Raw genomic sequence first — 22,853 nt, 5'->3', positions numbered from 1 at the left:
TTCACAGCTCCCTCATCCTGCCCCTGCCAAAAAGCACCACAGGGCTGTGCTTGCTCTTACTGGGCCTCCCAGGCTGGGCTTTTTGACAAGCATTGCACCTGCTTGCCCTTCATCTCCCTTGACATCCACATGGAGAGAAAAAGAGAGAGTTAGAAAAGAGCTGGGAAAGGACAGCAGGGCCTAGCAGAAAGGACCAGTCACATTTTCTTAAGACATCTTCAGACTGCTGTAGTGCCTGCCTCTTGGTAAAGCTCAGGATCATAGGTCTTGGCACCCAGACAGTTGCCATGGGTTGGAACCCACCTCATACCAGGACACCTGATTTGGTGTAGGAAAAGGAGAAACAGCACATAAGGTCCCTGCCACAAGGAACTCGCATCTAAGCTGCATGCTCCAAGCAAGATCTATAACCTTCCCATACTTGTGGCAATAAATGTTTAATAGCACCCCACAGAGTTGTCATCAGTCATTACATGTGGTACAAATCAAGCTACATGTTCTACTAACCAGTGCAGGAAGCCCACAGACAACAGGGCAGGGCGGGGGGCGTAGGAATTGCATGTAGCACGGAGGCCAGTGCAGGCAGGGATCTGTCTGTGTGCCTTGCCTGTGCGTACATATCCAGCCTCTACCAAGCAAGCCTGCCTCAGAGTCACCACACAGGATTTTGCTCTGCTGGTTTAACCCAGATGAGCAAAGGCTGTGAGTTATGGTCATTTAAACACCCACTGTGAGTTGCAGAGAAATCCATTAAGCCAAATGTTCCTTAGCAAGAGACAGCACTCAGCTCGGGAAGGCAAAAGTGAAAGCATGAAAACTGGGGCTGGTTCACGGACTCCAGTTGGTGGCCTTCACAAAGTGAAATGTGCTGCTGTTAACTTGGTGAAAAAAGAAGTCTGGTTCTAAGGAGTCTAGGTACCAAGAGTGGCACTGAGCTGTAACGGCACATACTGGGTATTGTTTGCCCTTGGCTGTCTGCCAGAAGAGGAGAAAGTTGTTTTGTTTTCAGAAGGTCCTGGGTAGTAAACAGGTTTGATGTGATTTAATAGTTCACATGAAACACTACAAATTACATGTTGCTCTGAGAGCAAGGTGCACATGTGGTTCTCTATATCCATGGCTGTGTTCCTGTAATAACTGTTTCCTGTTCAAGGGACTGGAAAACAAAACTGCAATTTTCATGCATGACCCTCAGCCTCCCATGGCCCAGCATTCATTGTGTCCTAAAAGTTAAGCAAGTCTTGTTGTACTATTGCTGTGTGTTTTGAGAAGAAGAAAAAGAAAACTTTGTTTATCCTCTGCCTGATTAGTCTGTGGTCAGAAAACTTTCATATAGAGAGGGAAATTATGTGAATAGATGTGCACTGTAGTTCATGACCTAGTTTTGCAGCTGAGGATTCTTAGCTGCCAAAAGGTCAAAAGAGAAAGGAAATATTTTTTTTGAATACTGCTGCACGCATTTCCCTGAGGATCATCAAGTGTGAAAACCATTTAAACAGCAGGCTTAGAGCTGGCATCTAGCCCAAGCTTCAGGTAGAGACATCTGGATTCCATTCCTGTTTTGCCTTCTTAATAAAAAACACCACACAGTAGTTTGGGGTAGTAGGAGTTTTGTTTCTTCATTTCCTTCCCCATCTTTGTTCTTCTTACACAGATTATATTGATGGTGAGGGAGAATGGAGCCCATGGTCCCTCTGTAGTGTCACCTGCGGGAGCGGCAACCAGAAGCGGACAAGGTCCTGCGGGTATGCCTGCACTGCCACGGAGTCACGGACCTGCGACAGGCCCAACTGCCCAGGTGTGGTCACAGTCATGCGAATAGTTGTCGAGGGGAGAGGTGGTCAAGGACGTGGTAGGAGAGCCTTCCTCTACACAGAGCCCAGGGCCCATTTGTTCCCTGTCTGAGTAGGAGTTTTGGTGGGAAGACACACGCTGGTTTTCAGGGACATCTATGAAATGGCAAGTTCTTTGCTAGTAATAACATGCAGTCCGCTATCCCCTGGGACTTAAAAGACAAATACAGGCTTTTTTTAGGTTACAGCAGTCAGGTTTGTGCACAATATGTTTTGTATTCCAAAGGGTGTGATCTGCTCTCTTGGAACAAATTTGTATTCATTTTAGAATTTCAAACCAGCTGTGCTGACTGTTACCTCAGTAAGCTCCTGTTTCGCTGTGTAGTGAGTGGGCTTGCCTGATATCTCCCGCTCAGTCAATGGCTTTTTTGGTTTCTGCCTAATGTATGCAAAGTTGCTTTAAGCCTCCATATGTATTAATACAGAAAAAATACTTTCAATACCTGCTTTTTGTTTCACAACAGAGATTTTTGCTTCATTTGGCATTAAGCTACAAAATTTAAGTCAGTGTTGTGGTAGAAATGTCCTCCTCTCTGTTTCATTGCACACTGCTTGACAATTGGAGAACTATCAAACAGCATGTCTGGTCCCACAGCAGCTGTGCAGGATGAAGGCCTGTAGAGTTTTGGCTTGAATGCATTCAGGAAATCTGACCAAGAAGCCATACTGTAGCCCCTTCCCATCCACAAGCACTGATAATTAAATGCCAGTGATGGAGGTGTCCTTACCATCATGCAGTTTTTACTTTGGTGAAAGAGGAGCTGAGCACTCAAACCTGCAACATAAAAGTTTAAAGCTACTATGCAAAACTTCCCTGTGATGTCCTCTAAGTGCTGCTATGTGTTTGGATTTAGCTGTAATGCAGTGGTGCAGCAGTGGTGCAGCAGTTGTCACAATGTGTGGCATATGTGCAATTTCATTACTTCCCGAGGTTGGAGAGAAGTAAAAACACATGCCCTGGTGGTGTGCATTTCACTGAGTTTGCTTAATGACTCAGAGAGACAGAAATCCTTAGACTGGAGGTCAGGTTTTTTGATGGGAATTGAAATGTCAGCAGTGATGGAGAGAAGACTTAGGGACCTCAGTGGGAGGGCTGGGGAAGTTTCTGACTCATAGATAGATGTGTGCATCCATTGCAAGGGAATGTCTGCGAGGCAGTTCAGGAGAAAAATGTTTCTGGATGCTCTCATACATCCCCAAACCTCAGTAATAAGGGGTTAATTCCAGAAGAAAGCTTGTAGCCCCCCAGTTACATTCTCCAGTGTTTATTACCAGCTAGCATCAAACAGTGGCAAACTTGAAAGAATACATTATGCCATATAACAGACCCCCAGCGATCAGCAAGCAAAACATATTCACTCTTTGAGGCCGTGCTGACATTTTTAAAATGACAAGGGCAAAGCTCAGCTTCTGCTGTTTATAATTCCAGCAGCGAATTACTGCCTTGTAATGGGTTCTTGGGTATCTATTATTCTGCATCTACTGCTGGAGTTAAGGCAAAACCCTATGATAATTGTATCAAAAAGCAGCCTGGGGCTGTTCTGAAGTTTGCAAGCCACTGTTATGTCTTAGTTCAGAAGATCAGGAGAAAGTTGACTGGCAAGAAGATGAATGGTGAGCAGACTTCATTATGAACCATGTCGTTATCAAGTATGAAAGAGTTTTCTGCCCTTTTTGGTGGTCTTTAATTCTGTGGTGAGGTAGAAAACCCCCAAACCAATGCTCCTTTGGGGAGATGCTTGTTTTAAGGCTATAAGTACAGAAACATTGGGACACGTTAGACTGGTAGATAGGCCAGGCTAAAGCAGCAGTGAGAAGATCTTTACTTTGGCACATTGTGTAACTATAATCTAAATTCCATAAGTGGAGAACTTTTGACATTGGGGCTAAGATAATGCTCTTTCTAACACCACAGGTTCCTGGGTCGTTATACTTTTAGATGAATACTCCCTCCAGCAGCAGCTCTAGGTTACTTCCCTGCCGAACAACAGCACCTTGCAGAGCTGGGGAAGGAGGTGGTGGCAGGGAGGCAGCTGATGGCATTGGGCTTTATTGGGAAAATACCACCACCACTAACTGTTTGTCTTAGGGATTGAAGATACCTTCCGGACAGCTGCCACAGAAGTCAGCTTACTTGCAGGAAGTGAAGACTTCAACGCTACTAAACTCTTTGAAGTTGGTAAGCAGCCTAGTCAGTTGTTCAGTAACAGATAAGAGTTCCTTATATTATCTTGGTTTGACCCTAGCTGTGGGACCAGGATTTAGAGTTGACCTTTTAAAATGTCAGTAATAATGGCTATTTGTTATCTTGCTTAAGCTTACAATCTGAATCTTAGCTTGCCACTGCCACAGAATCTTTCTTCTCTTGGATTTTAACAAGTTTCTACACTTTTTGCATTATAAAATGGCGGGAAAAGACTCAAACATCATTCAGCATTTTGCTGAAATTGCCTTGAATGGGAGATACTGTAAGAGCATTTAAGGCTCAGCTGTCACATTAAAAAAACCAAAAAAGGCAGTTACTTTTATGAGCATGCCAAAGCTTTTGTGTGTGTGCTGTGGTGGAGCTAGTCAAAGCTATTTTATAGGGAATGACTTGATGCTGATCTATATAAACTTAGCCCAGCCTCTAATGTTCTGATTTCATCCTTCCAAGGAAAGCAGGGTGTAGTCCCTTTTAGACACTGGATGCTGGACTAATTGGATAAACAATGTACTCCAGCACCTCCCTGCTATAGTATAGAGAACAGTGGTGAGAGACAGCTGGGATGAGGCTCTTTAAGGAGACAGAAAAGCAGGACACAGATCACTAAGTAAATATTTTGCAAGAATGTTTGCTGTAAGGGTTTTAGGTCCCAGTGTTTGCCTTATTCCAAAGTTCTGTAAAGTAAGTGTGGAGCAAGATGTACAGGGTTTTTTTGAAAGCCCATAGCATGATACAGACACCTTAAATAATCTTTTAGGAAGGAGATATTTATATGGATTATCTTGGAAAAAATAAAGTGCCAGTATTAAATGTGCTACTAATCTATAAATCTCTTTAACCCCCAGCTATGAGTCATGGCTCTAGTGCCATTAAATCCTCCTAATGTACAGACACTCTATATCACATATGCCCTTTTAGAATCTGAATCACTTTTGGCTGCATTTGCCAGCTAACATGTCAGTCTCTGTGACTGCAATACAGCTGCTTGAAATACCCCTTTGGGAAGGTAGAGACCAAGTAGATAAAACCATTTGTTAGTTAAAAGGAAGACTGGAACAGGGCTTAACAATGAACTTCAGAAAAAATAGCCTAGGCCATGCTTGCCGTCTTGGTATTTCTAGTAGCATGAGAGCCTTCATCCTTCAAGCTCTGAATCAGCACAGTGCTTGTGTTGGCTGGGAGTTTAAGATGAAGAGTGGCATCAAATCACTGTGATTTCCCTGTCAGTTCTGTTACCTGCAAACCCACAACAGTGCTTTTTGTGCTGCATGGGAATAGCAGCAGCTCAATTAGCCTTTGCCAGGTAGAAGAAATGACAAAGACCCTTACTGGCATGGTCTGCACTGTGATTCGGACTAGCACTGCCTGAGGTCCCAGAGCCAGTCACAGGTGTCATTTCTTTATCTGAGAGGACAGCGCACTCCAGGCAGGGAAGCAAGTTTGGAGTGCCCTGTTAAGCAAAGCTGCTCCTATACTGTTGTGTTATTGCTGCTGATGATAGGATCGGGGATGCTGCATAATGTACCTGAAGCTTCCATTTCCTGCCTTTGAACAGATACAGATAGCTGTGAAAGATGGATGAGCTGCAAAAGTGAGTTCTTGAAGAAATATATGCACAAAGTGGTCAATGATCTTCCCAGCTGCCCCTGCTCCTACCCCAGGGAAGTTGCATACAGCACTGCTGAAATCTACGATCGAATTAAGAGGAAAAGCTTTCGCTGGAAAGATGCAAGTGGTCCGAAGGAAAAACTGGAGATCTATAAGCCCACTGCACGGTACTGCATCCGCTCCATGCTCTCTTTGGAAAGCACAACACTCGCAGCACAGCACTGCTGCTATGATGATAATATGCAGCTGATCACCAGAGGGAAAGGGGCAGGTACACCAAACCTTATCAGCATCGAATTCTCAGCAGAGCTCCATTACAAAGTGGACATTCTGCCTTGGATTATATGCAAAGGCGACTGGAGCCGGTACAATGAAGCTCGGCCCCCAAACAATGGGCAGAAGTGTACAGAAAACCCTTCCGATGAAGACTACTACAAGCAATTCCAAGAAGCAAGGGAATACTGATTTTCTTCCTCTTCAGGCACAAAATAGCATTCATTTCCTGGATGCCAAAGAGCTAATCACGGCTGCTGCACAGCCTCCTTGGCAGGGGCTGCTCAGTTTCTTTCTAATGAATGTACATAGCTGTAATATAATACATAAGTATTTCTCATCGTGTGTGTAATTTATAAACACGTATCTCTCTCTCTCACACACACCTGTTTTTACATACAGACATACATAAAGCCTGTCCTGGTAGGATTTTATACTGCAATAACATTCATTTAATAATGTGCATTTAATTTTAATTCCCAACTGTAACAGAAATGTGAGGTGAGGAGGGGGATGGGCAGCTGCCATCATCATCCATCAGGCCCCGTGGCCCCAGCTGAGGAGGGCATAGATTTAAAAGCTGTTCTAAACAATCAGGTTGAGGAGTGTACTCTTCCATGTGGGAATGGTTTACAAGATTAATGCACCCACAGCATCCATTTTCTCTAGAACTGGTTTCATGAGTAGTCATATCTAAGAAAGGAAGGTGTTTTTTGGGTCTGGTTTGTGGGGTTTGTTTTGGGGTTTTTTTGACAGGGCAATACTCAAAAATGAACACATTGACAGTTGCAATTTTTTCTTGGAATTCTTCCTGTTACCATCTAGCTTAGCTCTTTGCACTCCACCTGGGGTAGGCTCACAGGCAGATGTAGCTGTGGAAAAAAGTCCCAATGTAGTGATTCTGCAAGAGGTACACACACTCCACTCCTGGAGACATTTACAGGCACAGAGCTACCGCTGCCAGGGCTTACAAATTGTGCTGGGGAGCCGGGCTCATGTCTTGAGTTACAGCACAGCTGCCTGTGAACCATGTATGCCATAATGCTTTGGAGGAGGGAATCCAAACAAAGAAAACCATATTGATGGCAAAAAATAATCACTTATTTGGATTATTTCTGAGTTTTTAATATGAGCAGTGGTTAGATCTACTTGTTTCTTCCTTTTAAGAAAAGAAAGAAGATTTATTTTTTAAAAGACCAGGGAAAGTGGAATGCTAAAGCATGCAACCAGCCTCTTCCCCACTCACATATACTGAGTGCACAGTGTCCTGCAGAAGAAGCTATTCCTTGAGGAAGCTGACTGAGAGGAGCTATGGGTGAGTTAAAATGTCTTTTTTTTTTTTAAGCTAGCATTATTTTTGTAAGGTATTTATTGAAGTGTAACAAGAACACACATGTGGGGTATGTGTCTAACATGAAAGGCTTCTGTAGATGGAACTTGGCTGCCAGGAGTAAGACTGGTTTTAGGCAAAGGTTTTAACTCCAAATTTCTATGAAGTGCAAGTTCACATACATCATCCTGTAACTGAGCAGCAGGTACCTGCATTCTTATGAAAGAAAGAAAAAAAATACACCACCATGGGCAAATAAAAACAGTTCCATCCTGTGAAAGGCTGTCTTGCTACAAGTAGTGTCTTCATTTGTAAAGATAAGGGCTAACTGTTCTGAGAGAAAGGCCTGTTCTGGGCATAGGTGGTGTGGTGCACAGATGTGCACTGCATGTGAAATTTCACCTAGTGGTGCAGCCAGTCTTGCATTGCAGTCAGCCTTAGCTGAAAGATGCAAGACAGCCACAAGAAACAAATTCCTTCTGCTCTATACATGCACACATACTTACTGTCAATCTTTTCTCTAGCTCTGCTGGCCTTTCAGGTGCTGGTTGCTTGTGACTGTGATGGGCGATACCCTCAGCATTAACACATGCATACTAAGTCTGCTGACTCTGGCAAGTGTGGGGCTGGTGCTGGTCTGGGCATTAAGAATCAGCCTGGGCTGTGGACACACAACCTGAGCAAAGATGTGATGCATAAGCTGCAAAGGCTCTCTGGCTCTGTGAGATCTAATGTGACAGACTGCAGAATCTCAGGGCTCCACTTACACCGCAGGTTTCCAGAAACACAGAGATGCAGGCAAGGCTACTGCACATACACAACAGCCACTGCTCTGCTGAGGTAACTTCTGCAGCTGGAAGTCTTGGCTCCTCTCAGACACAGGCTTGAGTTGGAGGTGGGGACAGACATGGGTGTATTCCAGCACTAGCTGGTAGTAAAAAAAACATGGTTAGTTGAGCAAAAGGGTAAATGTGGGGATCACCCCTTCATCTTTATAGAAACCAGGTTTTGTAAAGTCTTGCAAAATCCTAAGAAGCAGAGCTGGTTAAATTGACAGCAGATGGATGAAAGGCATAAGCAGCTCCAGGACCAGCCACTTACCAGGGAGGACAGGTATTTTCTGCCCCATGGAGGAGAAGGTTCTGCTTTTTACTTCACTTGGCAGTGTGCAGGTAACAACAGCCTCAGATTCTTCTGGGTCAGTGATGAGAGGGCAGTCACAATTCCTGAAATACAAGACAGATCTCTGCAGTTCATGGATTAGTAAATTACTGTGCTGTTGAGAAATGCTAGTACACCATTAATAGGGAACATGGCAAATAAAGTATCAGGGAATAGGAAAAATTATTCTAATAAATGAAATGACGCACGAAGTTTCGAGTGTGGTCACACTCATAATGTGCCAAAGCTGGAAACTCCAACAGTGCCTAATAACCACTGGTCAGGACCTACTAGGCTTTCATAGGGTGAATCTTGGAGCACAGCTCAAGAGAGTGGTCACACATCTGTAGCCTTAAGTAACAGTCTTTATTAAAAACAAAGTCCTATGTTATAATAAATTATGATCCCTTCAGGGTTGGGCTGCTTTTTTTGCTCTTTTCTGTTTTCTCTCTTCCCTTTTCCAGTGACTAAAGTTGTACCTGGAATGACTTGTATAGTAGCCCTCAGCACGCTACTGGACTTTACCATGGCCAGATTTGGCTCAACATTCTCATATTTGAGAGTCCTATGTATTAGGGTAAGAGCAGAGGAAGGGTTTGTGGTCTTACCTTGCTGTGCACAGATTGGTAGTTAGAAAATGTTATGTTTCTACGTTACCACAGAACAGGTATATTAGAAAACCCAACCAAAGATATGAGGGAGACTGAAATAAAGAGAACTAAACAAGGCTCGTGGTATCAACAATGAGAAATCCTCAAGAGTCCCCACTCATAGCCATCATAGCTGTTTGGGTGGGTTGGATTGGTTGATGGGTTGGACGCGATGATCTTGAAGGTCTCTTCCAACCTGGTTTGGTTTATTCTAAATAAAGGTTTGGTTTATCCTGCTTCCCAAAAGGAAACAAAATACACACTTTACAGCAACCTCTCTGTACCTCAGCAGTTCCCAGCCTGAGCAGCTCTGCATCAAAGTCTGTGTCTCAGCAAAACCAGAGCAGAGTGTTTCTTCCTCCTGGCCTCTTGTTGCTCTGTGCTGCTTTTCTCCTGGGCAAACACAGCTGTTTGTGCAGCAAAAGGAACCAGTCAAGTCCTTCAAGTTATTATTATCCATGATCAGTCAACAGATACAGCTTAATTCAATACTTAAGCTGGCAGGAACATCTTAAACTGGTACTGTTCTGAGGAAAATGCATGAAGAAGTACCCCAAGGCAGCCATAAATGGACTGAACGTGTACTTTTGATGGTTAAAAGGGTGAGTGGGCCTGGCTTCACAGTGCCAGGACAGCTGCTGAGCAGCAGCATTCCACTACCACAACCCGCAGTGATGCATATGGGGTATAGGACAATATAGGGGAAAATAAAACACAGACACATTCATGAATCCCCACAGCCCTGCATTAGCTCCCAGCTGCATTCCCCCAACTCCGCTGTGCAGAATGGTTAGCACTGTCAACACCAGACATGCTTTCACAATGTGCTGGTGAGCATGCAGGACAGCCTGCCTCATCTACAGCGTTTCCTTTGACCCTGTAGGGCTGGTTGGAACAGGTAACTACCTGATGCACCTGATGCTTTCAACTTGAGTGGCCAGGAGAGGGACAAAAGTCACCTTTCCTGGTTGCAGGATCTGTTGATTCATGGCAAGGAGTCCAGTGATACGTGAGCCATTTGGCAAGGGGGTACCCTTGCCAGACCACTGAGCCTTAATGCCCTAGTCTCTTACCTGTAGTGGTGTCCCTGGTCAGCATCAGGAATGCAGTGAGGTAGTATCCACACCTCAGTGTGATGGCTCAGGGAGCTTCCTGAGGCTGAGGAACCACGGGTGTTCCCTCAGGCCTCCTCTTGCTTCCCTGCCTGCTTTTCTCAGTGAGGGTGGTTCTGCAGTGGGTGCCTGCTTGGCAGCACTGCCTTGGCTTATGCTCAGCAGAACCGAGTCACACATTCATCCCTACTTGGAGAAAATTACTCACATTTGGGCTGAGCAGACCACACAGAAACCTGGCGAGTATCAGTCTTTGCCAAGTCTAGATGGTGGCAGAACAGGGAGCCTGTGTATAACCCACACAGTGAAAGTTACTCTGCAGGCTATGCACAGTCACTTGCAGTATCACCTGGCACCACGCAAGGGGCAATGGCATGACTGGTTTCTTTATAATCCAGAGGAGAAAGCCAGCAAAACAGATAGGGACAAACTGGGATCTCTTTGTGCTCACAGCATGCGCCTGCACAGGCACAAGCACAGCCATGCCCTCCCCTCCATATCCATGTAAGCCCAGAATGCTTGGGTGGGAGGGCATGAGCAGGAAGAAGGCCAGCAGTAAGCACCAGAATAAAAGTCACGCCTCTTCCAGCAAACTGGTGTGTGCACGCTGCTGCCTGGCTGCATGGCACGTATGTGACATCTAGGAGCATGTGTTTTTTTGTCACTAGTCCCCCCTCTCCCTTCCCTTTGTAACTTTTAATGGAAAAATGTGTGGGCAGTTTCCATGATGCCTGCACTGGTTTGGGTAAATTAAGGGCTTGGGTAAGAAATGGCTGGTTTCATATTTCATACAAAATACTCACGCACACATGTATTTATCTGTCGATGGAAATGAGCTTAGGATACCTTCTGGTCATGCACTGTGCAGTGGCAGAGTGTTGAGTGTGGTGTCTGCAGAACAGCCCCACAGATCATTCCCTTTCAGCCAGCATTGGGGGGGGGGGGGGGGGGGGGGGAATGAGGCTGGGCAACTGAAATGGCAGCAGCCATTCTCGGGCTCTGCCCTTGTGCTTTCTGAGTAGCAAGTTTATTCCTTTTTCCTTTTCACTGTGTTGCTCAAGCCACAGATGCCTTTTAGGACTGTGCTAATTTTCTGTCAGCTTAGGGAGTTACAAATTTCTCCTTATTTGTTCTCTATCACAAGAAGGATCTGGCAGTGGGGGGAGTGTTTCTAAACACACAGCAAATCTTTTCATTCAGTAGAATGCACAATGTATGAGGCATTCAGAGTGTTACATTTTGGAAGCAATAGCAATATTACACAGGTCAAACTAGCCAAAGCTAACAAAACTAGGTGTGGGTGGCTCTAGTTTTGAGAGGAGACCTTAAATAATATTTCCTTTTTAAAACAGGGCAAACAACATGTGGTAAATGTCAGACTTTGCCATTGCTAATGGCAAATTTATTTGTTTGTTTATTTGTTTATTTATTGATTTAGTATGGGTGTGACCAATGCTTTTCTTAAAGCAGAACAGTGCTTCACACTGTGGATTTCAGGAGGGCTCTAATACGACTCTCAAACATGCCTGAAGCATCTGCACACAGGATATGAGTCATAAAGTTTGGGGATCAGAGAAGGATTGAGAACCAGCCCTTACCCCAAGCACCTGGCTCCTGCCTCTGGCACAGCTGTGCTTAACCCAAGCATTTGTCCCCAGAGCTAAGCTGCAGCCATCCCCTTTCCTCACTTCCCAGTGGCAGCTCTTGAGGGGACACTGGTCAGCTGCGAAGAAAACAGCCAGGGTACAGCTGGCCTTGGTAAAAGCCCCATCTGGCTGAGCAGGGCTCTCTGAATCAGGTAAGCAGATGGGAAAGGTGCAAAGGGACTTGACCATGCAGTGTTTCTCACTGTCTTTGGCAGTATTTAATGTCAGGCAGCCAATGGAGAGCACGTTCAAACCATGGCACAGCCTGGTTTCATACCTCTCCTGCTGCCAAAGACACATGAGGACAAATCAACACTGCCATGGTCCCCATCACCCACGAAACGGAGGGAGGCTCCAGCCTGGCATAGCACCTCCATCCAAAGCCATAACCCACCAGGAGGCAAAAGCACAGCTTCATTTTGCATGCAAATGTCTGGGCTATTCCACTTCACATGGACATGCCAGACACTGGTGTCTTGAAGACAAGGTCCCCCATTGTCTCTGCAGCAGTAACCACACCTGAAAGCAATGGTGACCTGAATTTAATGCAGCAAGACTCTTATGCAGCCCTCCTCTTACAACACACAGAAACAGAGTGTAAGAACAGGAGGAATCTCTTTGGATTGAGAAAAGGGACACAGCAACATGGATGAAATTCTATCTGGCCAGTGTGGAGAAGAAACAGCAGTACGCTGAGCTACAAAGTCATCTCGCTAAGGGTGACCAAAATGTAAATCAACGTGTGGGCAATGCTACCCTGAAGGAGGAGGGGCTCTGAGTGGGGAGAGCCAGAAGTAACAAAGGGAGTTTTGAAAAGGAGCTGAGTAAAGGAAATGCGGAATCACGCCCAGTCCCGAGCAGGCTGAGGGCTTTCCTTGCCTGGCCCTGCACTCACAGACCCATTCCCCAACTATTTCACCAGATGCTTGGTCACTACTAGGTACAAAATAGGAGAAAAGCCAAATTAAAAGGTTCTGCTGGTAGGTGTGAGAGTAGGAAAAGTAACTGAGCCTTCTTTCCTGACTAAGAGTCCACAGGGTCTCATGCTCGCAGAGCCACAGCACAGCGGTAGCTGTCCCACAGCTTTTAGCTGTCCGCAAGAGGTTGATGGTGGTGGTTAACTTTGACCAATAACTACACTTTGACCTTGCCCATAGTGGCATGGCCATCTGTATTCCTGTAATTTAGTGCAGTTTGTACTCAAACGATCAACCACCTTTCTCCCATGCTCCTAACAACCACCCAGAACAGTGGGTTTGCCCCACTCTTAGCACAGCCACCTGCTTAATGGAGCAGGGGCATCAGCTTGGGTGAAATTGCAACTGGCCTTTTCCCACAACAAAAGAGAGACCTGAACTCATCTTTCTGGCACACAGACAGGAGGCACAAAGCCACCAGCGATGCACAGGCTGGATGTGGGAGAGAAAGCTGACCCAACCTCAACCTCAGACACAACCTCAACCTCAAACACACCCCCATCTATCATTGCTAGGTTGGGTGGCCCAGTCACAAATACAGCATAGGTTTTGCAGGCAATGAGACTTCTCCACAGGTTCAGTCTGAGCCTGTGGAGAAAACAGAGAGAAAACAGCAGCAAGCTCCATATCTGGCTATCACCCGCACTGGCAGGGAGCAGGAATGGGGAAGCCCTGATTGTCATGTACTTTAAGACCAAACTTACACAGAAGATCCAACACTGGCAAGCTGATCCCTCAGTCTGGGGATGGAACCAGCACTCAAGCAGCCACACAGGGATCTGGGCTTCACCTACACCAAAGGGTTGCATGGAAGGAGAGCTGAGATTTGATGTGTAAGTCTCTGTCAGGGGTGTTTAGTCTGCATTAGAAAGGAGATGAGACCATGTAAGCCTGGCTGTAGATCTTCAAGGTCAGGGAGTCCCACAGGACTATCCGGTCCCAGCTGACACCCCAAGATGGGCAGCTATACTGTGAGCTGCAAAAGTCTCTTTAACCAGAGCATGAACAGGAAATAGGAAGTTTAACAGCAATTTGATAATGTTGATTGATAGAAGTTTTTCCTCCAAAGAATCTCCATCTATTTTTCCCATGGATTGCCACCTTCAAAACTTCCCTCTGCTTTCACGAGGCATGTAGCTGCTCTCCAACCTCTACAAAGCCAGAGTCCCACAGAAGCATTCTTTGTCTGGCAGCAAAACAAGGAAGAGGAACACTGTCATCCCACACGTGACATCCAAAATACCACTGCACCTCTAGAAATGCCTTTCTTGGTACCAGCACTCACAGCTTTCCTACCCCCTGGCTGGCTTTTTCAGGTAAAGCCAGGAGTGGACTTCAGCAAATACAATGGCAACCAGGCAGAACTGTTTGAAAGCCTCTAAAAGTCACCATGCCAACATGTTTGCTGCTTACCCTGGGGTGTAGGGGACAAGTGACAGCACCCTTCCTACCACTGACTTGCCCTGTGTCTGCTTTGTACAAACGCAGTCACACATGGCACAGGTGTCACTGCATCTCTGAGCTCCAGGGTGTGATGGTGAAGCTCAGCACCACTGGCAATGGCCACTGCATTGCTCTGACACCCCAAGACACTTCTCATGCCATGTTTTTCTTTTTTTTAATGGGAAGAAGCACAACCAGACCCTCTGCATGAAGACAAATTGTCTCTTCTGGATGAGTTCCAGCATGAGGAGAATACTTTGTACATATGGGCTCTTTTTCATGTTTGATTGCTGGACTAAGATCACAATGTTGTCCAGCTCAAGGGGGAGTTAAAAAAGAGCAAAACCCACACAAATCAGGAAAGCGTTAGGTAAATTTAGCTAAGAATACATCTTCTAGCCAAATGGAGAGTCATATAATTAGCCTGTTTGCAGGAAGTCCAAAAGAACAAACTGTGATCGTTTCAGTGCTGTGGGAAACTGCAGTCCCCAGGAGATGATCACATCTCTGCCCCAAAGCACTGAGTCGACATCCACAGGCAGATTGCAAAGGAGGGGTGCAGCTTAGGACACCCTCAGGAACTCTGTCGTGTTGCACTTCCAAAGGCTCTCTTTCATTCAATGACGAGCCGTGGACACATGAAGATAAATGTGAAAACAAGCCCTGACTGAGCAAAAAGTGCTTGAACGCTGTCCAGATTTGCACAAGGCAAGCAAAACACTGGGTTTGGCAGTACAGGACAAGAGTGGGTTGGATGCATGGAATTGTACTGCACAGTGGAGGGAAAGGTACTCTGTACTCATGCATGGTATCAAACAACAAAAGATGCTGCCCATCATATAATGACTCTTTCCTTCACAACCTTCTCCTTAATGGGAACAGCACAAACAGGTACTGAAACATGCAGGCACAGAAATGGTTGTGCGGGCCTGGCACTCACATTTCTGCTCAGTGCCACCCAGTACAAGGGGTGAGGGTTTTAAACTAAAAGAGGGGAGGTTTAGACTAGAGATAAGGAAGAAATAGTTTTACAATGAGGATGGTGAAACACTGGCACAAGTTGCCCTGAGAAGTGGTGGATACCCCATCCCTGGAAACAGTTCCAGTCAGGCTGGATGGCGTTCTGAGCAACCTGCTCAAAGTTGTCCCTGCTTACTGCAGGGGAGATGGCTTTGATCACTTTTAACAGTCTCTTCCAACCCAACCCATTCTGTGATTCAGTGGCAAGTGCTCAGGATACAAAGGGCCAGGTCCTTGACCATCCAGTCCACAGTCAGGCTCAAATCATCCTTAGCCCAGCCCGTTGCTTTGGGAATGAACTGTTTACCAAAAAGAAACAAGTAAACATTTTCCATTCTCTTTTCTTCCTAGACATTGAGCAAGAGTAACTTGTAAATTACTTCCAGCAACTTTGAGACAAGAAGGGAACAAACAACTATCAACAGGCATTATACTCGTTGCTTCACACAAAAACAGTTATGGGACTGAAGGGATCCTGACAGGCAATTGCAAAGTATTCCTTTTAATGTTAAATTTATTGTATTTTAGACCAATTTTCCATAATTTAAAGTGTGCAATGTAATAAAGATCTGGAATGCCTTCTTTTGTCATACTATTTCACACTCAAGGCAGCACTTTGTGAATCAACCTCTGCAAGAGTTTGCAAAGCAAATGGGTTGGGAAGCAAAGAACTGGGAATAGAAGGCAGTTTTCCAAGCTGTTGGTGGTCTCAGAGCACCTATAACAAAACACTGTCCCAATACCTGGTCTGCCCTGTCTTGTGACAGGACCATGGGCTCTTTCTCTTGGGCAGACATCTGCTGACCACCCACTGGTTCCCTTTATCTGGAGCTGCGGCTCCTCACCTGCATACCCACACTGCACTGTGCCCCAGCAAGGATAAGCATGCAGAAAGAAAGGTGAGATGATTTTACTGAGGGAGCAAAGAGCAGGGAATGGCAAATGAAACTGCACACTTTGTACTGTTTGAGATTCTCCCCAGGAAGGGAGCATCATCTAGCTTGGCACCGTTGCTAACTGGACCATAGCTAACGGGGACCATTTGATGGTGCCAGTTCAATTCTCATGGACTGCAAAAGCCAGTCGTAACTGGTGCTGTTAGACAAAGAGCTCAAAGCCCAAGTGAACATAAAGGCTTTGCTGCTTCTTGGAAATCCCACACAAACACATATGGGTGAGGCTTTTTAGTGCTTCCATGCAAAGGAACTTGCCTATAACCATAGGCAATGGTAATGCAAACTTCATTAGGTTACTGGCACATAACTAAAGGACTTCAGGGGAGTACAAGCTGTCAGCTTAACTATACCCATATAGCACAGCTCACACAACTCCTTCCTAAGAGTACTTTTCCACCACAGGCAGGATTGCCAGACAAAACAGAGGAGGAGCTGGGGCCTTTCCACTATTGCAGCCTTATTAATGAACATTATGTTAAAAACAACCCCAAATATCTGCTGATGCTTCTTACAATCAGTGGTCAGCTCCTGCACACCTTCAGGTGGGACAGGCAGGCTTAAGCAGCAGGATCACAGCCACAACTCATATGATTGACAATGCTCTCCATACTCAGTATATTTCTATGCCACAATACAAAACCTCTGTAAGACACTCTCAGGAGTCTCAGCTGCTACAAACATCCATTTTCCCCACAGCTTTAAAATGTGAAAATTAGTGATTTCCTGATGACTTTTAGGGAAACTCATGGTTTCAAGAGAATTAACCTGGCCAGTGCCAAGCTATGGCAAAACTGGGACCTGATTGTAAAGCTCTTTTCCCATAGATCTCCATCTTACATCTTAAGGTATAAGCACTACTAGGGAAGATCATTTGAACTCAAATGATTTCTATGCTGATAGTTCCTATCATTTCAGTGATGTCTCATATCCACCATTATTTTAGACAGAACCTCAGCAGCCACCAGGCTGTGCAAGGCAGAAGCCTATGCCCATATGAAATGCTCCCCAAAGCAGCACAGGTATAAATCCTCCACACCCCAAAGAGAACAAAACAGGGCTCAGGCAGCTGGTGCCCATGGTGCTGACACTTGCTCTCAGCAGCTCTCAGGAATGCACCACTGACTGATGGGGTGGCTCAGCGATAGCCATCCTGCATCCAGGAGGGCTTTGTTCTCTGTGGGGTGAAACCTCAGCCCTCGGTTTATTAAATGAAACTGCAGAAGCCAGAGGATGAGTCACAAAGCCAGTTGTGTAAGCATGCATATGATGAAAGCACAGAGGACATGCTGCTTCTTCCCACAGGACAGCTTGGGTCTAGCAAAGCCCTTCTAATGGGCATGGGTGGGTGGGTTGTTAGGGCAAAGTCCTCATCTGTCATGACCAACCTGATGTCAGCAGGGACTCAAGCAGATGGCTTATGCAGGTACTGGCTGTAGACCAGACACTGAGCATCAAAGCAAACTGCAGGTACAGCCACAATGATGGGGCACACAGGCACGTGACCTCCCCTGCAACATCAACAATAAAGCTTTTCTAGTCAGGATCTGGCCAAAAAATACCAAGAGCTGCAAGTTCCAGCCACATTCCGTGGATATGGTGCCATCTCTTCCTGTCTCACTGGACACAATTCCCACATCACTTCTCACCGCCCCTGTCCCCCAGCCCCTTTTAAAGGATAAATTAGGAAAAGGAGAAAGGAGACAAAGATGGAAGAGCACCTCTAAAGGTGCACCAACACAAGCTGTTGACCCAGGACACCCTCACTAGCAAGCAGGCTGCAAACAGCACTGACTGCAGGATACGAATGTACAGAAGCAAGGGCTGCAGCATGTCTTGGCTCGAGCTGGGCATCCCCCTCCTGGTTAAGGAGCTTGCAAAGCCTTTGCCAGGACCAAACACCTGCCCACCTGCTGAAGCCACAATGGAGCAGGCAGCCTTTCCCCAGAACAGGATGCTGCTTCTCTGCTGCACTGGGCTTTTGCTTGGGAAAAATAAGGCTGACTGTGGAGTAGCACGGGGGGGAGAGGCACGGGAAGGTAACCACCTGCGGGTGCTGCTACTGCAGCAGACATCTCATCAACTCAGAAAAAGACCTGTCTCTCTGAGAAGAAAACAAAAGCTATGGCTTAAAAATCACCACTGAGGACAGCTGTGCCTCTACACTGCCATCACTCACAAGTTTCCACCCAATGGCTGTGAGCAACTTTGGTGGTGTAGCTGGACTCTTGGAAAAGTGACCAGGGGTCAGATCCACTTTGTTCTCCTCACCCAGACCATCTCTTTTCTTTACCCCCTGCCTCCAGCCAGATGTGCTCACTGCCTCTCTCCTGCCAACCCTTGCCTTCACACTAGTGTTAATTCAGCGATTCAATTCAGGAAGCTGATCCAGCTAAAATCCTTAGCAAAGGTAAAACAGACATTTCCAACCAGAATATAAGCAATGCTTTTGAAAACACACACACACACACCCCCAAAACCCACAAAAACCAAACCAAAACCTTTCTAATTTGTTTTTTTAAAAAACAACAACACAAAGAAGAAGAAGAAAAAAAGAGAGGAAAAAAGAAAAGAGAGACTGAAGCGTCTTCATAAAAATCACCATAAGCTGAGCTGGAGAGGAGATGGTGTCTTTACAGAAAGAGACATCAGAGTGTATGGAATTCATCACTGGCTTACTCTTTTAAAATAAAACAGCTGGCAAAGTTAGGACATGACCTACTTAATTTTTTGTCTTTAAACATAACAAGCATTTAAGATTTGTTCCAAACGCCTGGAAAAGGAGGAGGAGAAAATGCAGACACAATATCCAAATCCCTGCATTGTCATCCCCTTTTAGACTACAAAAAGGCACCATGACGACAGCCAGTGGCTGCAGCAGTGCTACTAAGGAGAGGAATAGTAGGCTCCAGTAGCCTTGACAGAGAAGTCTGGTCCATTGTCCTGTTGTGGAGCAGGTCAAACACAGTGTTTAGAGCAAAGATTTGTTCCATATATTTTGAGGTACTTCCACTAGTGGAGGTTTTGCTCTACACCTGATCAAGCTGCCTTCCTCACCAGCAAGTTTTTGTGTAATCCTCCTTCCTTTCTGCTTCAAAGGTCTGAACCTTTTTGTGTGGCTAGAATGGACAGAGAGGGCAACACCTTCTCTTTCTCCTTGTAACTGTCCTCTGCATAGCCAGAAGCTATTGCACCAAGCCCTTGCTCTTGATTCTCCCAGGCTTGCACTTTCTCTCATTCTCTTCTCACTCCCTCATTTGCCATGAAATGTGGTGCCCAAGCCCACAGGGCTTTCCTGCAAGTGTACACTTTTGTGTGCACATTTTTGTTTCTGTGCAACCTAGCTCCAACACACACATGCACTTGTCTCAGTTTCAATGTATACTACAGAGTACACCTCCCTGCTGCCAAACCACCCTCATGAAAACTTCCCGTAACTCATCCAGAATCCCGTTTTTCCTCTGCTGTTTTAGAATACCTTCATAACCTACAATTATATAGGCTGCCAGGTCCAAAACAAAACAGTCAAACAAACAACAAAAAAAAAAAAGAAAAAAATAAAGAAACAACACTATACAGCCTCATCACAAGTCTGAAATATACTCGCTCTTTCTTAGCTGAGACACCAAAAAACTTCCACTGACACCAACAGAAGCACAGCGCTGCACGAAAAAATGTGGCCCAAGGGCTCTGTGAATCCAAAAGTTTGGCAAATATCATAGTATCATAGTATCATAGCATCATTCAGGGTTGGAAGGGACCACAAGGATCATCTAGTTCCAACCCCCCTGCCATGGGCAGGGACACCCCACACTAGATCAGGCTGGACAGAGCCTCATCCAGCCTGGGCTTAAACACCCCCAGGGACGGGGCCTCGACCACCTCCCTGGACAACCCATTCCAGGGTTTCACCACTCTCATGGGGAAGAACCTCCTCCTCACATCCAGCCTGAATCTCCCCACCTCCAGCTTCATTCCATTCCCCCTAGTCCTATCACTACCTGAGATCCTGAGGAGTCCTTCCCCAGCCTTCCTGTAGGCCCCCTGCAGATACTGGAAGGCCACAATTAGGTCACCTCGGAGCCTTCTCTTCTGCAGACTGAACAGCCCCAACTCCTTCAGTCTGTCCTCATAGGAGAGGTGCTCCAGCCCTCGTGTCCCTGCCCATGGCAGGGGGATTGGAACTAAATTATCTTTAAGGTCCCTTCCTCCTCACCTCCTTGGTGCTTTGATTAAAAATCCTTGATATGTTAAAGAGCACTTGGGTGTTTTAGTCTCTTTTGTAGGGGAGGGAAATTGATTATATCTACCTGAGTGTACTTATAGCTGCTTAATCTTCTTTGAGGCTGCGTATTTTCTCTGATTTGATAAGATTGTGGCCCTTTAATAAGTTGAAGCATTCAGATACTTATGACAATCTGGCGCTGGAATTGTTTGTTTTAGCGTTGCAGATTGCACAAGAGACATGAAAGGATTCGGTGTAGCTGGAAAGTCACTTTTGATGAAATCACACATCACTCCAGGGGCTGCATTCTTCACAATTTATGCATACTGATGATATGTGTCTTCAGATGCATTTTGGCAACCCTGTGCCATTTTCAGAAACCCATCTGGGGCTCAGGAACAAAGCAAATGCACACAAACACGAGGAAGACAGAGCTGGCACAGCCACCGGATGGAATTTCTTTAGGGAAGCTAAATCGCTTGTTCATTTTGCTGGCAGAAAACGATAGGAAAATGAGTGTTCCTGTTCTTGATGAACTCTGTGATATTGTTAAAGTCTTCAGACAACATATAATTCATGGCAAAGCTGTGGCAGAATTCCTTTGCACTTATCCACAGTGTGGCTCTCCCCCAAAACACAGCTCTGCCTTTATTTCATACTCAAAGAGTTGCTCAGATGAACAATAGCTCTAACTTTAGAGAAGACTCAGAACATTCGCCTCTGTTTTTTGGCTTGAACCCTGTCAACATTCATTAGGACTCCATCAGCTGCATAGTTTCCTTGCTCTAAAAGGACAAAAAAAAAAAGGAAAGAAAGGAAAAAAAACCCAACCCAAACACAATAGCAGACTGCATGCTGTGATATGGACTGGCAGGTGAGGTCCCAAGGAGTTTTGCCAGTTTGCCTTGAGCTTTGCCATGCAAACACTGAAGGGGATGGCACAAGCAATGCCCCATACCTGCTGGCACTGTCCTTCAGTGCCAGTGGCACTGATCCACAGTCCCAAGGCTATATGATGGCACATCCCTGAGCCTGGAGCAGTATGGGGAGGTGGCAGATACTTGAGCTCTGACCACCAAAGCCAGATGAAATCTCACTTGTACATGCCAGTGAATATTTGAGTTGTGCCAGTTGAGGATTTAGCCCAGGGCTGCGAATCCAATTGAGCACCCAACTCAGCTTTGCATTTCTTTTGGAAAAGAGCAGTGAATCACTGGAGTGGAGGCTTGAAGAGGAAATCCTCAGCCACCACAAAAAGATTTCATGCTTTATCTCCCCCTCTCAAGTATTCTAGCAGACAGATGGAGGATTTTCCTCCCAGTGACAACAATAACTACACTCATTGAAGAAAAATATGTGGAACAGTAAGACCTGCATTCCTTGCGTGAAAAATAAGAGTCATCTGTGCCAACTGCATTTTTCAGGAACAACTCATCCACATGAAGAAATGGCTGCTGGGATAGTGTCAGGACCAATGAGGTGTAAGGCAATGTGCTACATAACTGACAGAAGGGAAAAGCAAAAAGAGAAACGTGGCTCAGTCTTTGTTTCTTCCCCAGTTTCCATTATTAATTTACCTCTTTGACTCGCACCTTCCCTGATCCTTGATCCCATTGCTTTGTGTAGCAATTGCACCTTATTCCTAACTGCAGCATTCCCAAGAGCTTAGTTACTTTGTGTTTAAGAGACTCCTTGAAATACATGTTGAGCTCTTCAGGGCAAGGATTTGGAAAGCTTGTCCTGCAGTCATTTAGGCATGCACTTAACTTCATAGGTAGGTCCCTAAATTAATGAAGCTTACCAAAATTATAAGGCTTCAATACAGCCTGGTAGTCCAGACAGCAATATGTCTATCAGATTTGATTATTATCATTCATTATTATGAATTTTAAAAGAGAACTCAGAGTGGGGGGAAAAAAAGAGCTTGGAATATTTGCTAACCTCTTGCAGATGGAAAGAGAGTGACAAAGACACCAGTCTCACTTATGAAGTAAGGAAGTGCCCACATTTTACCACATCAGGTATTTAAAAAGCAAGGACAACACATTTCCCACTCTCTACCTGATGACCATCATCTTCAGAGCAGGAACCTATGGACATGTCCCAGCTGCAAACTTTTAAAACTTCTTGGATTCTTCCCCTCCCTGGTGGCCCCAGTGCAAGTGTTTCTCCCACATCCAGTGGATTTGCTCAAGTCACCCATGGCCATGAGAGCAAGAGGCAAAGGGGGCATCACTTTTTTGCTTCCAGCATACTGGATCCACAGGACACACAGGACACAATCAAAAGGCAGGATCAGAGACACCAGTGTGCAAAATTTGGGCAGCTGACTCAGAAGTGACAGAACAGGCTTGTGCATGGGGGCTGCCACCACGCTTGCCTGGGCAAGCAGAGAA

The 22,853-nt window shown here is 45.6% G+C and overlaps 1 protein-coding gene across 2 annotated transcripts in view; it reads left to right on the top strand.

Moving 5' to 3' along the window:
- The window catches only part of ISM1 (isthmin 1), a 46,765-nt gene extending 30,913 nt beyond the window's left edge, over positions 1-15,852 (top strand). Inside the window, exons 4-7 of one of the 2 annotated variants that reach the window (XR_010989130.1) lie at positions 1,655-1,798; positions 3,943-4,032; positions 5,615-7,255; positions 15,631-15,852. Coding sequence is in view for 1 of the 2 variants with exons in the window: in XM_068153160.1 (XP_068009261.1) it covers positions 1,655-1,798; positions 3,943-4,032; positions 5,615-6,132 (752 nt within the window). In the remaining variant the exon portion in view is untranslated. Of the gene's footprint in view, positions 1-1,654; positions 1,799-3,942; positions 4,033-5,614; positions 8,909-15,630 lie in introns of those variants that run through there. The other variant, XM_068153160.1, reaches the window with a different exon arrangement.
- The last annotated feature ends 7,001 nt before the right edge of the window (positions 15,853-22,853 follow it).

The sequence above is a fragment of the Melanerpes formicivorus genome, unplaced genomic scaffold (assembly GCF_026170545.1).
Source record: "Melanerpes formicivorus ecotype bairdi unplaced genomic scaffold, bMelFor1.0.p_v2 SCAF_25, whole genome shotgun sequence".
In the NCBI taxonomy this organism is placed as follows: Eukaryota; Metazoa; Chordata; class Aves; order Piciformes; family Picidae; genus Melanerpes; species Melanerpes formicivorus.
This window is presented reverse-complemented; position numbering and strand designations above follow the sequence as displayed.